The sequence below is a fragment of the Pelodiscus sinensis genome, chromosome 1 (assembly GCF_049634645.1).
Source record: "Pelodiscus sinensis isolate JC-2024 chromosome 1, ASM4963464v1, whole genome shotgun sequence".
Taxonomy (NCBI): domain Eukaryota; kingdom Metazoa; phylum Chordata; order Testudines; family Trionychidae; genus Pelodiscus; species Pelodiscus sinensis.
Genome location: NC_134711.1, coordinates 36,704,263 through 36,716,865, shown reverse-complemented (window position 1 = coordinate 36,716,865; position 12,603 = coordinate 36,704,263). Strand labels below are relative to the sequence as shown.

Below are 12,603 nucleotides of genomic sequence, written 5' to 3'. Positions count from 1 at the left end.
GGGGCAGTGAGTGGAGCCTGGGATCAGCTGGGGACTCTGGGGAACTGCTGCACGGAACCGGGGTCAGGTGGGGACTCCCCAGTTGATCCCGGATTCTGGGGAAATGCTGCTGGGAACCCGGGATCAGCTGGACAGTCTGCAGTTGATCCCGGGCTCCATGGCAACTGCCCCTTTGAAATGCCAGAGATGGTGTTTTAAGGGGGCAGCCACTGCAGAGCTGATCTGCGGCTCGGCTGTGGGGCGGTTGCTCCTTTAAAACGCCATCTCTGGCATTTCAAAGGGGCAGCTGCCGTGAAGCCAGGGTCAGCTGGGGACTCCCCAGCTGACCCCGGGTTCCACTGCCCCTTTGAAACAAGTGTGATTAATCGCAATTAAATTTTGTAATTGCTTGACAGCCCTACTATACACTAAACCACTGAACAATGCTTTGGTTTTCAATAAACCAAAAAGCTGTTTATTTTGCCAAAACAAATTATCATTAACAATATCGTTAAGAGGGAAATAACCACTTTTTCTTTCATTTAAAAGGGCTGGAGGACAGATGTAGATTATTCTGTTCCACTGCAGATCTGCGATATCAAATGCAGTAAGTACTAATAATGTCACATGGAAGATTAGCTATTGAAATAGAGATGGGTTTGGCACCAGAATCACAGTGTCCTGGCACTAACACAACAGTACTTGTCCTTCTTGGGCTATGTCTACACTACAGAGGGTTTTTTTTTGGAAAAACAGCTGTTTTTCAAAAAAATCTTCAGTTACATCCACACTGCAATCGTGTTCTTTTGAAAAAAAGGAAAGAACAGAAGGGTTTTTCCGATAGTGGTAATACTCTTGCTACGAGGAAGAATGCCTTTTCCGAAAGAGCTCTTTCGGAAAAAGGCATGTGTGGATGGGGAAAAGGGTTTTCTTTCGAAAGAAGATGCCTCGAGGAAAAAGCACGGGTGCCCTGGTGGCCATTCCATGCACAGTAATCACAACTAAAATGTGAGATAGTGTCTAATCAATCTGGACACTATCTTTCGAAAAAGCACATCGCTTTTTCGTTGCACTTTGGCAGTGTGGACGCTCTCATTTGAAAGAAGTTTTTTTGGAAGATCTCTTCCGGAAAAGCTTTTTCCAAAAGAAGCCTGCAGTCTAAATATAACCTGGGTTGCAGAATTCAGGGTCAAATCCTGCTCTACTTACTCCGTGAGTAAAGAAAGAGAAAGGATGATGTTGTGACTAAGGGTGTGCCTACACAGCAGTCTAAACTTGAAATGAGATATGCAATTTGATATACGCAAATTGCATATCTTATCTCGAATCTATTTCAAAATAGCTTATTTTGAAATTTGGCGTGTCTATATAGCACCAAATTTTGAAATAACATGCTATTTCAAGCTATCCCTTATCCCTTGTGCAATGAGGTTTACCAGGATGGCAAAATAGAGTGCTCATTATTTCGAAAGATATTTTGAAATAATGGGCAGCTTGTGTAGATGCAGAGTAGCTATTTTGGGATACCTCCAGTATCCCGAAATAGCTGTGCAGTGTAGACGTACCCTAGACATAGAACTAAAATTCAGTAAACCTTCTAGGGTAAATTCCCAAAACGGACTTTCTGTGTGATTCTGGCCATGTCATTTAATCTCTCTGTCCCTCAGTTCCTCATTTGTACAAAGGGGATAATATCAGTTCCCTGTCTCATGGAGGTGTTGACAGGATAAGTTTATTAATGGTTTAGAAAGTTTTCAGCTACAGGGATGGGCTTAAATGTGTGTAAGTTTATGTCCTAGCAATGAACAGTAGTGATTTGAGATCAGGGCTCTCTGAAGGGACATCCCCAACACAGGAATTTTGGATCTGAGTCACAAGAGAAGCCCTGACCTGAGAATTCGAGGAGCAGTCAAACTGAGAAGAAGGCTCCACTAGACTTTGTCATCTTTTCAGTCACGTGCTTTAATAAAATCAAACCATAGGACAGAGATGAGGGTTGACATCATATAGGGACTGTTAAACATAGATGGGAACATCACCTGCTCATAAGATCCTTTGAAAGCGTAGCTTTAGATACATAATTCCTTGTACAAATTTTGTTTATGCCGGAAAAGTACTTTCATAGTTCTCACATGCTTAATGAAGTCTATTACTTACAAAGTCAGAGCCTGTAATTTTAGCCTTGTGACAAAGCTGTGAGGGAGCGCTTGAATGGGATTTGGTAATTCATTTTCTTTAAAAAATACTATACCACATGAAGTCAAACACTGACAAACATTCAGCACTTTGTCTGAGGTTATCAGGATATAACTGCCCAGGATGTGATAAAAGCATATAAAATAATGATGGTTAGTAAAGGTGGATTGGGAGATTCCGCTCATTCAGTCTTTTATCACATAAGAGCAAAGAGAAATTAAATTGAAAAGTGGGGAATTAAAAACTGATAAAAGGAAACACTTTCCCCAGTGCGATTAAACTATGGAATTAATTGTCACAGGATATTTTTGTTTCAAAGGATTCAACAAGATTAAAAAAGAATGTGTCTGGACATTTATAAGGATATTGAGAATATCCAGTTATAATTAATTCTTCATAGCGGGTGTTAGGTCTTAAAACAGTCTGAGAGAGATCAAGATGAGATTGAAAATGTGATGCTGAGTATCCCACATTTGCCTACTGCAGGGTTTTCTCACCTCCCATTGAAGTATCTGACACTGGCTATTTCAAAAGCAAGATACTGGACTTGATGGATCTCATTGTGATCCAGTATGGCAGTTCCTATTTCCAGCTATTTGTTTGGAGGCCTCAAAAAATGAACTTTGTGGTCTGCAGCAAATGATACAGTTCTAGTGGATAGTCACAATTTAGAAATTCTTTGTTCTCAGATGTGCATTTTCCATAACAACAAATACATTTTCCCCAGCATTATCTTCCCCAAGTGAAGACGATGATGAAAACTCCTTAAAGATCATATTACTGACAGCAATGATTTTAATCCTGCTGACCACGATGACTCTCCTTGGACACAAAATGTTAACAGGTACATAGTGAAGGGGATGGTAATTGGAGAATCAGTCCATAATTTCTTGACAGTCTGGAATATACAATATTGAAAAACAAATGAAAAATAACCACATAAGATGGAAGAATAGTAAAAAGCCTTGCCTAGCCTCCAGAACAAACGTTACCCCATTATCCAGGCCTAGATACCCAAATTATCATTCACACTGGGCTCCTGCTCAAGATAAAACCCTGGGAGAATAGGCATGTTTTGGAACTGATGGTCACTAGATCTGGGCTCTAGGAGAAGAAATGAGGACTAAAGGAGAAGAAATGAGTGCCAAAGCTTGCAGCCTGTAACTGACGATGTCTTCCTGATAACCCCTGCTAAACAAGGGGACTGCTAGCTGAAATGTCCAAGATGGTCATGGGTGCCAGGGTATTCTATGGAGAAGGAGGCAGTCTCTCTAGCAGCTAGTTGAAACAAAACCTCCTTCCAAGTCCATACCAAGAAGTGTATGTCTGCAAAACATCAGGACAATTAGACTTCATTCACTCCTGGAAAGATTCTGATATTCTTAATCACCTTGAATAGCACCTTACTCCAAGTGTAGCCCCATTGATTTCTATGGCACTATTTGTGGAGCAACGTGCTAATCAGTATTTTATTATTGTTTATTATGGCAGTGTCTAAGGATCAATCAAAATTAGACCCCGTTGCACCAGGCACTGTGCAAATACAGTGTAACAGACAATCCCTGCCCTAAAGAATTTATAGCCAAAGACCATGTCTACACTTAAAGCTTACAGCGGCCCAGCCATGCCTGATGCAGCTGTGCTGCTGTCAGAGCACTTGTGTAGCTACATTTTGACGATGTGAGAGAACTCTCATGCTGGCCTGATGAACCCAGCTCATTGAGTGGGGTTAACCCCATTAATTAACCCCATTGATACTGCCCCATCCAGCTGGTAACTACTGCAGGGCTTTTTTAAAATTTGTGGCTCAAGATGCTAGCATGACTTTCTGATCCTTTCCCAATCAGATCACTGTGCAAATATTTGTAAATGATTTTTCATTGTTTGCTCTGACATGGGATTAAGAAAAAAGATCATCTTTATAGTTATATGCCAGATTTACCACATGCATCTTTACAATAAAATTATCACGGACATCTGTAAAAGTGTTGGGTAGCATCAGTCCTCTCAAAATGAAATAACCTAACATTATTTCAGGTTGCAGTGGGGAAGGTCTACATTTTATATTAGGTAAAACTATTTAACTGGGAGGGTGGTGAAGCACTGAAATGGGTTGCCTAGGGAGGAGGTAGAATCTCCATCCCTAGAGATGTCATTGGATGCTTAATTTCTGTCAGCAAGGTACATTGGAAAAAATCATAGCATTATAGAACACTAGGCTCAGAAGTGTCTCAGGAGGTCATCTAGTCTAATCCTCTGCGCAAAGCAGGACAAGCCACAACTAAATCAGCCCAGCCAGGGCTTTGTCAAGCCTGGCCTTAAAAATCTCTAGGGATGAAGATTCTACCACCTCCCTAAGCAACCCATTTCAGTGCTTCACCACTCTCCCAGTTAAATACTTTTACATAATATCCAGCCCTTATATCACAGATATATTTAGTTCATGCTCATGAAGGTTAATTCATTTCCATATTCAAGACATATTTAGTACAGTATATTTTTCATCCGTCATTCAAAATTGTACTCAGCAACAGAATTTAAGAAAATGGGCAGTCAGACCCTCATGTTTAAAAGCATTAGCGAAGATGCAAAACTTCTCTAATTTACATTTCTTTTCCCTTTGGCTGCCGTTTGATTTTTTTCCCCCAGCAAATTAGGGGGTGTGAATATTCCCAATCAGCTACTGTTAAATCATCTTACATTATGATTTATTTCTCAGTTTTTTACAGAAAGAAACATGGAGGCAGCAGTCCAGCCCAGATCATAAGGCAGAGGTAGTCAACAATTATCTTCAATGTACAACATGTCAGTTTTTTAATGTGCATGAGAGATGTGGGATTGACAGTCCTGAAGAAGTCCTGAAGAAGCCTTGTAATCCTCTGTGCATAGAGCAGAGGCAAGGGCTTCGTAAGCTTTGTTATATCTGTCCTGGGGTAAGCATTGTAGATCTCCCTACATCTGGAAGTAGTCCTGACATTCTCTGTCATTGATAGAACTCTTGCCCTTGCTGCAGCCACATCTTTCTCTTTGGATCCCTGCCTGCAGCTCACGGTGTCAGAACTGATTGAGACCACTGCTGGGAAAGGAGACAATAAATGAATGAATAAAGGAAGAGAAAGAGAGGGAAAGGGAGATATCTCCATAAGAAGACTAGAAGGAAGCTGTGGAGCAGCCCCCAGAACAGGCGAGGTGAACAGAGAGAGAGAGGGCACTGCAAGCTCTCAAACTGAAAAGGCCCAGCCCAAAGATGAAGGCAAAGGAGGACAGGAGAAGAGCTTGAAAAGAGAAAAAGAAAAATTAAACCTCGTGGTAGCCTCCCCCCCAAATACTTTATGTGGAGGGTTAACTGCTTAGCTGAGAGGGCACTTCCATTCCCACACCAAGCCAATCACTTCCTTCCCACAAGGAATGTGATGCCACTTAGTTTGAAGTGTAGTAATTTATTTTATTTGGACACCTGTGCACTGTGTGGATGTAAGAAGCCAAGTCCCTGAGTTGCTGAGAAGGGCTTAGAACTGTGTAAATGCTATGCTGTACTGTTGCAATAGACTTTTCAAGTGAGGGTAAAATGCCAATCTCCTATCCTGTTTAGTTTCTCCACTAGAGTGAAGAGTGCCCCTTCCCTGCATTGATGATGGTGACTTGTGAATTTAGCAGAACTCTTTCAAGATCCACAACATCCTTCTCCAGGTTGACTTTACATGTTACTTGCAAATTCTTGCTCACACGAGTAGTTTTCTCTCGTGCAATCAGTCCCCATTGACTTGGGTAGGACTATTCATAAGTGTAAAAGGCTTTACAAGTTCTGAGTGTAACATTTTAACATCTTCAAATGAGGTACTATCATATGTGGGTGGAGAATCTGGCACACAATTTCCTGTGAAATAAATGGAGCATTTAAGAGGCCAGTAGTGGGTAGGTTTCACAACCCAGATGCTGTATTATGGGTACTTCAAGATTTAAAGATTTCTTCCTTTTAAATCCATAAACTTGAATAACTAAGAGTTATGGAACGAAAGAGATTTTATCTAAACACTGATAAATTAATTTGTCTCTGGCCAGCTGAACTATAGCTTTATTTTCTGAAATCTTTCTGATATCTTTACAATACTGGAGCAATTTCTGCCATTGACAGACATATAACCCTGAAATTCTTCTCAGGTCAGTCTATTCGGTATTTGATGTATTGTATTTCTTTGAGTCAAAAGCATTAGTATTTTATTTTCTGGAAAAATTGAAACAACTTCATAGTTTTGTAAAATAATTTCAAATTAAAATGACAATGTGCCTTTTCTCTCAAGGGAACTAGTTCCTCCTTCAATCCCATTAGTTAATTGGAAAACCCCTTTTGTCTTGCATGGAATATAGGTATTATGTAAAGCATTTTGTCAACATAATGGACTAACGTGTTTTTGTCTTATATTATAATGTCAGTATTTATACTTGCAACTGAATATAATACCAAATACTATACAAAATGTTCAGTGTTTGTGTTTTATTTCTTTTAAAACTCTCCAAACTCCTTTTCAAACATTCTTAATTCCCCTTTTGTAGTAAGGAAGTGAAGTTAACTAGAACATGAATCATGATGATGCCTGAAACCCATGTGGGATTGGTTATGGGAGGCTGGGAGCAGGGGAGGGAGGCAGAGATTGATCAATAAAATACATTTTCTATTTGCATGCCTGTTTATTTTAGGATCCTTGAGGGGCAATTTAAAAAAATGAAAACAGCATGTCAGTTGAAGACATGTTTGCAGAGCTGAAACATATGGCTTCTTAGGCGCCTGTGGGAGGAGAAATAATGCTTGGCTCTTTTGATGTTAACGCCTATTATACCAAATGTGCATTTTACTGAGATGGCAAGGAGGCTGGGGGTAGGAAGGCCTGTCTTCTTCAGGACTGGAGACAAAAGAGTAGAGGTGCACAGATAGCCTCTCTAAACCCTTCAGCTCTCCAAAAATGTGGAGCTTAGAACTTAGATTTATGATCGAAGCACTAGTTAATTTACATGGCTCCTTTACACTAGAGCCTTATTCACACTTCTGAGAATCAATGTAGGATAGTGCCCTTTTGACATTTTACAGATCTTTGTTTATAATGGATTCAATCCTGGCTCCTCCCATTTCTCAGATATGGCGAGATGTGGGCTAGTATTTTCTTCATCTGTCCCCAGCAGAGAATGCCTACCTGAAGCCTGAACCTGTTCACTAGGAAGGGATTGACTGGGACCAATGTGCTTTTGTAACCTACACACCTAAGCTATATCTACACTATAACCTCTTGCGCAAAAAATATGCAAATGAGGCAAAGCGTGGACTATTGCCACATCTCATTTGCATAATTAATGAGGCTCCGTTTTTGTACAAGAGGCTACATGGCTCCTTTTTACCCAAAAAACCCCTCTTGCGCAAGAGCTATTCTTCCGCATTTTTTTCAGGAAGAAAGTCTCTTGTGCACAAGAGGGGTTTTGTGCAAAAACAGAGCCTCATTAATTATGCAAATGAGGCATGGCAATATTCCATGCTTTGCATCCTTTGCATATTTCTTGTGCCAAACGGGCGCAGTATAGACATAGCCCTAGTGTGGTTCAGCGTCCCATACAGTGGCACTTAGACCACTTACAACAACAGATAAAAACAAAAGACCTCTACAGGCTGGATAGAGAGCTGGTTTTATAGCTCAAGCTGTAGAGGTTCCTATACTAAGCTCCAGAGGTCCTAGGTTCAAATGCATCCGGTGGTGATTACATTTTGTCGCAATAAAACCTTAGGGTCAGATTGTAGGTTATCTTCTGTCACCCTTGCCCAATTTGAAATTGAGTAGGGATTACTCAATATGAGTAAATGCGGTGGCATTTATTCCATTGCTCTCATGCAAATCTGCATGCAAATCTGCTGTAACTGCACTGTATTCTATGAAATTAAGTTGAATTTCTATGGGTGTAACTACAGAAAATGTAGCCTCTGGCTGCTAGCTTCTGAAAGGGGAAGTTGATGGCTATGCCTGTCATTTAGTTTGCCCCATACTTCCCAATTTAATACCCTCTTTTCTGCAGCCTATACACTTTTTCACAGTTTAACCATCCCTATTGTTGAGCATGTGCCTTTTGCTATTTCTGGGAAAAGTGGCACCAATTTGGCTAAGCTATGTGTCTTTGAAAAATTCTACTTGGTACATTCTCCATAGAGATGTTAGAGCAGGGGTGTGCAAATGCTGGTCCGCAGGTTGGATCTGCTCCTCTGGAGTTAGCTCCTGGAAGGCCCCCACTGCTATGTTTACCTGCACAGCCATAGGTACCAGTGATCACAGCTCCCATTGGCTGTGGATCACTGTTCCTGGACAATGGGAACTGCAGGAAACAGCATCCCAGTCAGTGCCACTTCCCACTGCTGCCATTGGCCATGAACAGTGATCTGTGGACAACGGGAGCTGTAGGCCATGCAGGTTAATATAGTGGTGGCAGCTCCCGCTGCCATGTTATTGCCTACCCTTATCTTGGGTGCCAAAGTACCTATTGCTGCAATGTGTGATTAGCATATAAGATTTTGTCCATGTGTGATTAGCAGCTACAGTGAAAAAGGAAAGAGTTCTTCTTCGAGTCTGTCTTTGTGGGTGCTCCCCATCTCAAAGAACTTCAATAACTGCAGAGAGTGAGCAACCCTCTCTTCTTCTAGGATGTCCCTGTGGGGGCTCCACCCTATCTATGGTGGAACACCTATAGGGACACCCATCTTGAAGAACTTCAATTACTGCAGAGGGTGAATAATCCTCTCTTCTTGCAATCTGGAGATTTCCAGGGGCACATCATGCCACCAAGGGTTCAACTTAAGGTCCAGATCCAAAGAAGTCCTGGAGTTTGGAAAAATCTACAGCAGCTGATTTTGCTACTTCTGGGAAGAGCCTTCTCTTTTTCTTTTTCTGCACATATCATTCCTATAGACTAGCTCATTGTGCCCATTACATAAAGATTTTGCTTCCACTGCTACATGAAAGGGAGGTCAGCCGAAAGAGATGTGACTGTTCAGGTTGTGTTTCACTGAAGTATGAATTCTAGGCACTTTTTCAAAACTATTTGCTTCTTTAGCTACCCAAATATTGAAAATCTGACCTTCGATGACTTGTCCAACATCACACAAGAAGTCTGAGGCAGATCAGGGACCTTAACCTCAGTAACTCAAAGGCTACAGTAAGTCCCAAACACTAGATCACCCTTCCTTGTCTACTCTGAAAGTAGTGGTCCTAAAGGGGAAGAAAAGAATCTAGTCTTTTCTCTTTTCACTACTCTGGGAGTGAGATCCTTTTCTGCTTTGGGAACCACTTCTGCTGTGAAAGAGATGGGCATGGATGTCTCTCCTTTTCTCTAGTTTGTTCACTCTAGCACAGAGTCAGGAGTTTTCCTTTGCTTTTGTCTTTGTTTCTTAGGTTAACTCAAGTTCTTTTAGATCCTCTTTTCCCAAGACCTGAAATGCCTGAGGAGGCAACATTTTCAGTTAGGACCAGCTGGAGGTAAGGAATCCTATGGAGAGGAAAGAGCTCCCAAGATGCTTAGCTGATATGTTCCAGCTGCTACAAAAACCTGATCAGGGAACAAGAACTGTGACTGGGCAGATTGAGAGCAGATTAGTTTGGAAATCCACATTACATGTGCTCTCAAGCTGCAGGGGGCTATGAAGTTCTTGGCTGTTTTATTATTTTCCTTGGTTAGTAAATGTTTAGGCATTTTACTTTTCAAGTAGCTTGTTATCAGCTGATTCCAGATGCATGTTGCTGAGACACCTGGCTTGTCTACATGGCCCTGAAATGTGCACTAAAGGGGTGTGAGTGTTGAGCTAACTGCTTCATGTAGACCCTTCTAGAACAGACTATAAATAGGACTACGTATGCAAATGAAGTGACTTTTAGTTTGTACTAGCATAGTCTACGAGGGGTAATTACAGTGTTACACTTCAGTGCACACTGCAGTTCACACTCTCGCAGTCCACACTGTGGGGCCATGTAGACAAGCTTATAATGCCTGGGGGAGAAGATTGCACCAGAAGAGCAGCTGTCATGCTGCTACTAGAGCTGGGTGACCAGCTACTAGAATAGGGTGGGGAACCTTTTTGGGTTTGTGGGGTCACAGACAAGTGAAAAGCAAAAAAAAAAAAAAAAAACAACCAAGCAAACCCAACAACAAAAAAACACCTCACTGACATGGCCCTCTCAGCAGGGGCCCAGCCTGAGGTGTGGCAGTGGGGGGGCTGGAGCACCAGCATAGGCTCCACTGTGCTGGGGGGTCCTGAGCCTCAGGGGCCAGATCCAGGCAAGTCAGGGGCTGCATTAGGTTGCCCACCCTTGTACTAAAGTGACCATGTTCAGCAGCTGTATGTCACCCCGTCAGGGGAGATATAGTATCTGCAGTTGGAGAGGGTCAATCACTTGCGGGAGTGACGTTTTTGTTAAACTCAATCAGCGGCTGCATTTCTGGATGCTTAACAGAACCAAACCTTCTCATTTGCTGGATGAGATTTCCAGGAGTATGTAGGAAGTGCCCCTGCTTGTCCTTCACATCCACACGCTTTTGCTACCTCCCTGCTCAGAGGGGAAAATGGTGGTTAGTCTGAGATAGCTTCCATTATTGGCTCTGTCCTTTTCTGGAGACAGAGTTCTGTAAGGTCAGGTTAAGAAGGCAGCAGCATGCACTGTAAGGGTATGTCTACACACAATTTTTATTTCGGGAGGGTGCAAATAGCGCTGTGCATTTTCATACTTCCTCCAGTTTTTGTTTTGGAAGACACTCTTCTGGTATTTATCTGTGTCTACACACAGCAGAATTTCGAAATTAAACCCCTATTTTGAAAGACCCCTTATTTATCCTACAATGAGGTTTACAGGGAGTCTTTCAAAATAGGGGTTTATTTCAAAATTCGGCCAAGTGTGACACGGGTAAATACCAGAAGAGTGTCTTCCGAAACTCCCCTGGAGGAAGTCTGCAAATGTGCAGTGCTATTTGCATCCTTCTCCCAAAATAAAAATTGTGTGTAGACATACCCTCATAGTTGCAGTTATACTTTTAAAATATTTTTAAAGTTTCAAATCAATGGCTGTTAGAAATTTGCAGCAAAAATTGGAGAGGCCTAAAATGTTGTATACAGCAAGGATTTCTGTCTGATCCCCAGTACTAGAACAATTAAGGTGGGTGGGGGTGGATGGGTTTGGCTCATGTGTGAAAAAGGGAAAGAAAAAACTTCAGTAAAACACATTTTGTCTTGTCAAGACTGTCCCATCAGCTGCAGCTTGAGCTTACTAGCGCATGTGCCTGCTGGAGAGAACATTCCCCCTCTACATTATGTCATGAAGAAGGTCAGACCTCATTAAGCTCAGGGAAAGAATGTGTCCATTCAGCAAGTCATTAGTAGTAATTGGTAATTCACAATAATTGGAATTAAATGTGTTTTATGCTAATTTACTTGACAACGTGTGCAGTACTACAAATTATTTTCTAAAAGGACAAATGCCTTTGTAGCCCCTCAGAAATTCAGGAATAGTCTCCACTTACCAGAAGATTGATGTTGCAAAGATCAATCTCCTGGGGTTCAATTTAGCAGGTCTAGCAAAGACCTACTAAATTGACCACTGATTGCAACCCTATTGTCTCTGGTACTGCATGGATTTGTGAGGGGTAAGGAAGGTTGATGAGAGAGTTTCTCTTGTTGACCTCCTTCAGTTGGGACACCATGGAATTTTGAACTAAGGTACCTTGATTCCAGCTACACTATTCATGTAGCTGGAGTTGCATGTAGCTGGAGTTGCATATCTTAGAGTCATAGAATCATAGGACTGGAAGGGACCTCGAGAGGTCATCAAGTCCAGCCCCCCCGCCCTCAAGGCAGGACCAAGCTCCGTCTACACCATCCCTGACAGATATCTATCTAACCAGTTCTTAAATATCTCCAGAGAGGGAGATTCCACCACCTCCCTTGGCAATTTATTCCAATATTTGATCACCCTGACAGTTAGGAATTTTTTCCTAATGTCCAATCTAAACCTCCCCTGCTGCACTTTAAGCCCATTACTCCTTGTCCTGTTCTCAGAAACCAAGAGGAACAAATTTTCGCCTTCCTCCTTGTGACACCCTTTTAGATATTTGAAAACCGCTATCATGTCCCCCCTTAATCTTTTTTTTTCCAAACTAAACAAGCCCAGTTCATGAAGCCTGGCTTCATAGGTCATGTTCTCTAGACCTTTAATCATTCTTGTCGCTCTTCTCTGTACCCTTTCCAATTTCTCCACATCTTTCTTGAAATATGGCGCCCAGAACTGGACACAGTACTCCAGCTGAGGCCTAACTAGTGCAGAGTAGAGCAGCAGAATGACTTCACAAGTTTTGCTTACAACACACCTGTTGATACAACCTAGAATCATATTTGCTTTTTTTGCAACAGCA

At 41.8% G+C, this 12,603-nt stretch overlaps 1 protein-coding gene across 4 annotated transcripts in view; it reads left to right on the top strand.

Annotated features, from left to right (window-relative positions):
* Positions 1-10,333, top strand: part of IL17REL (interleukin 17 receptor E like) — a 66,178-nt gene extending 55,845 nt beyond the window's left edge. For all 4 annotated transcript variants that reach the window (XM_014573403.3, XM_075927972.1, XM_006122631.4 and 1 more), the window contains 4 exons: positions 529-586; positions 2,903-3,019; positions 4,895-4,949; positions 5,768-10,333. In XM_014573403.3, coding sequence (XP_014428889.2) covers positions 529-586; positions 2,903-3,019; positions 4,895-4,949; positions 5,768-5,807 — 270 coding nt within the window. In that variant the 3' untranslated portion in view covers positions 5,808-10,333. The remainder of the gene's footprint in view (positions 1-528; positions 587-2,902; positions 3,020-4,894; positions 4,950-5,767) is intronic.
* The last annotated feature ends 2,270 nt before the right edge of the window (positions 10,334-12,603 follow it).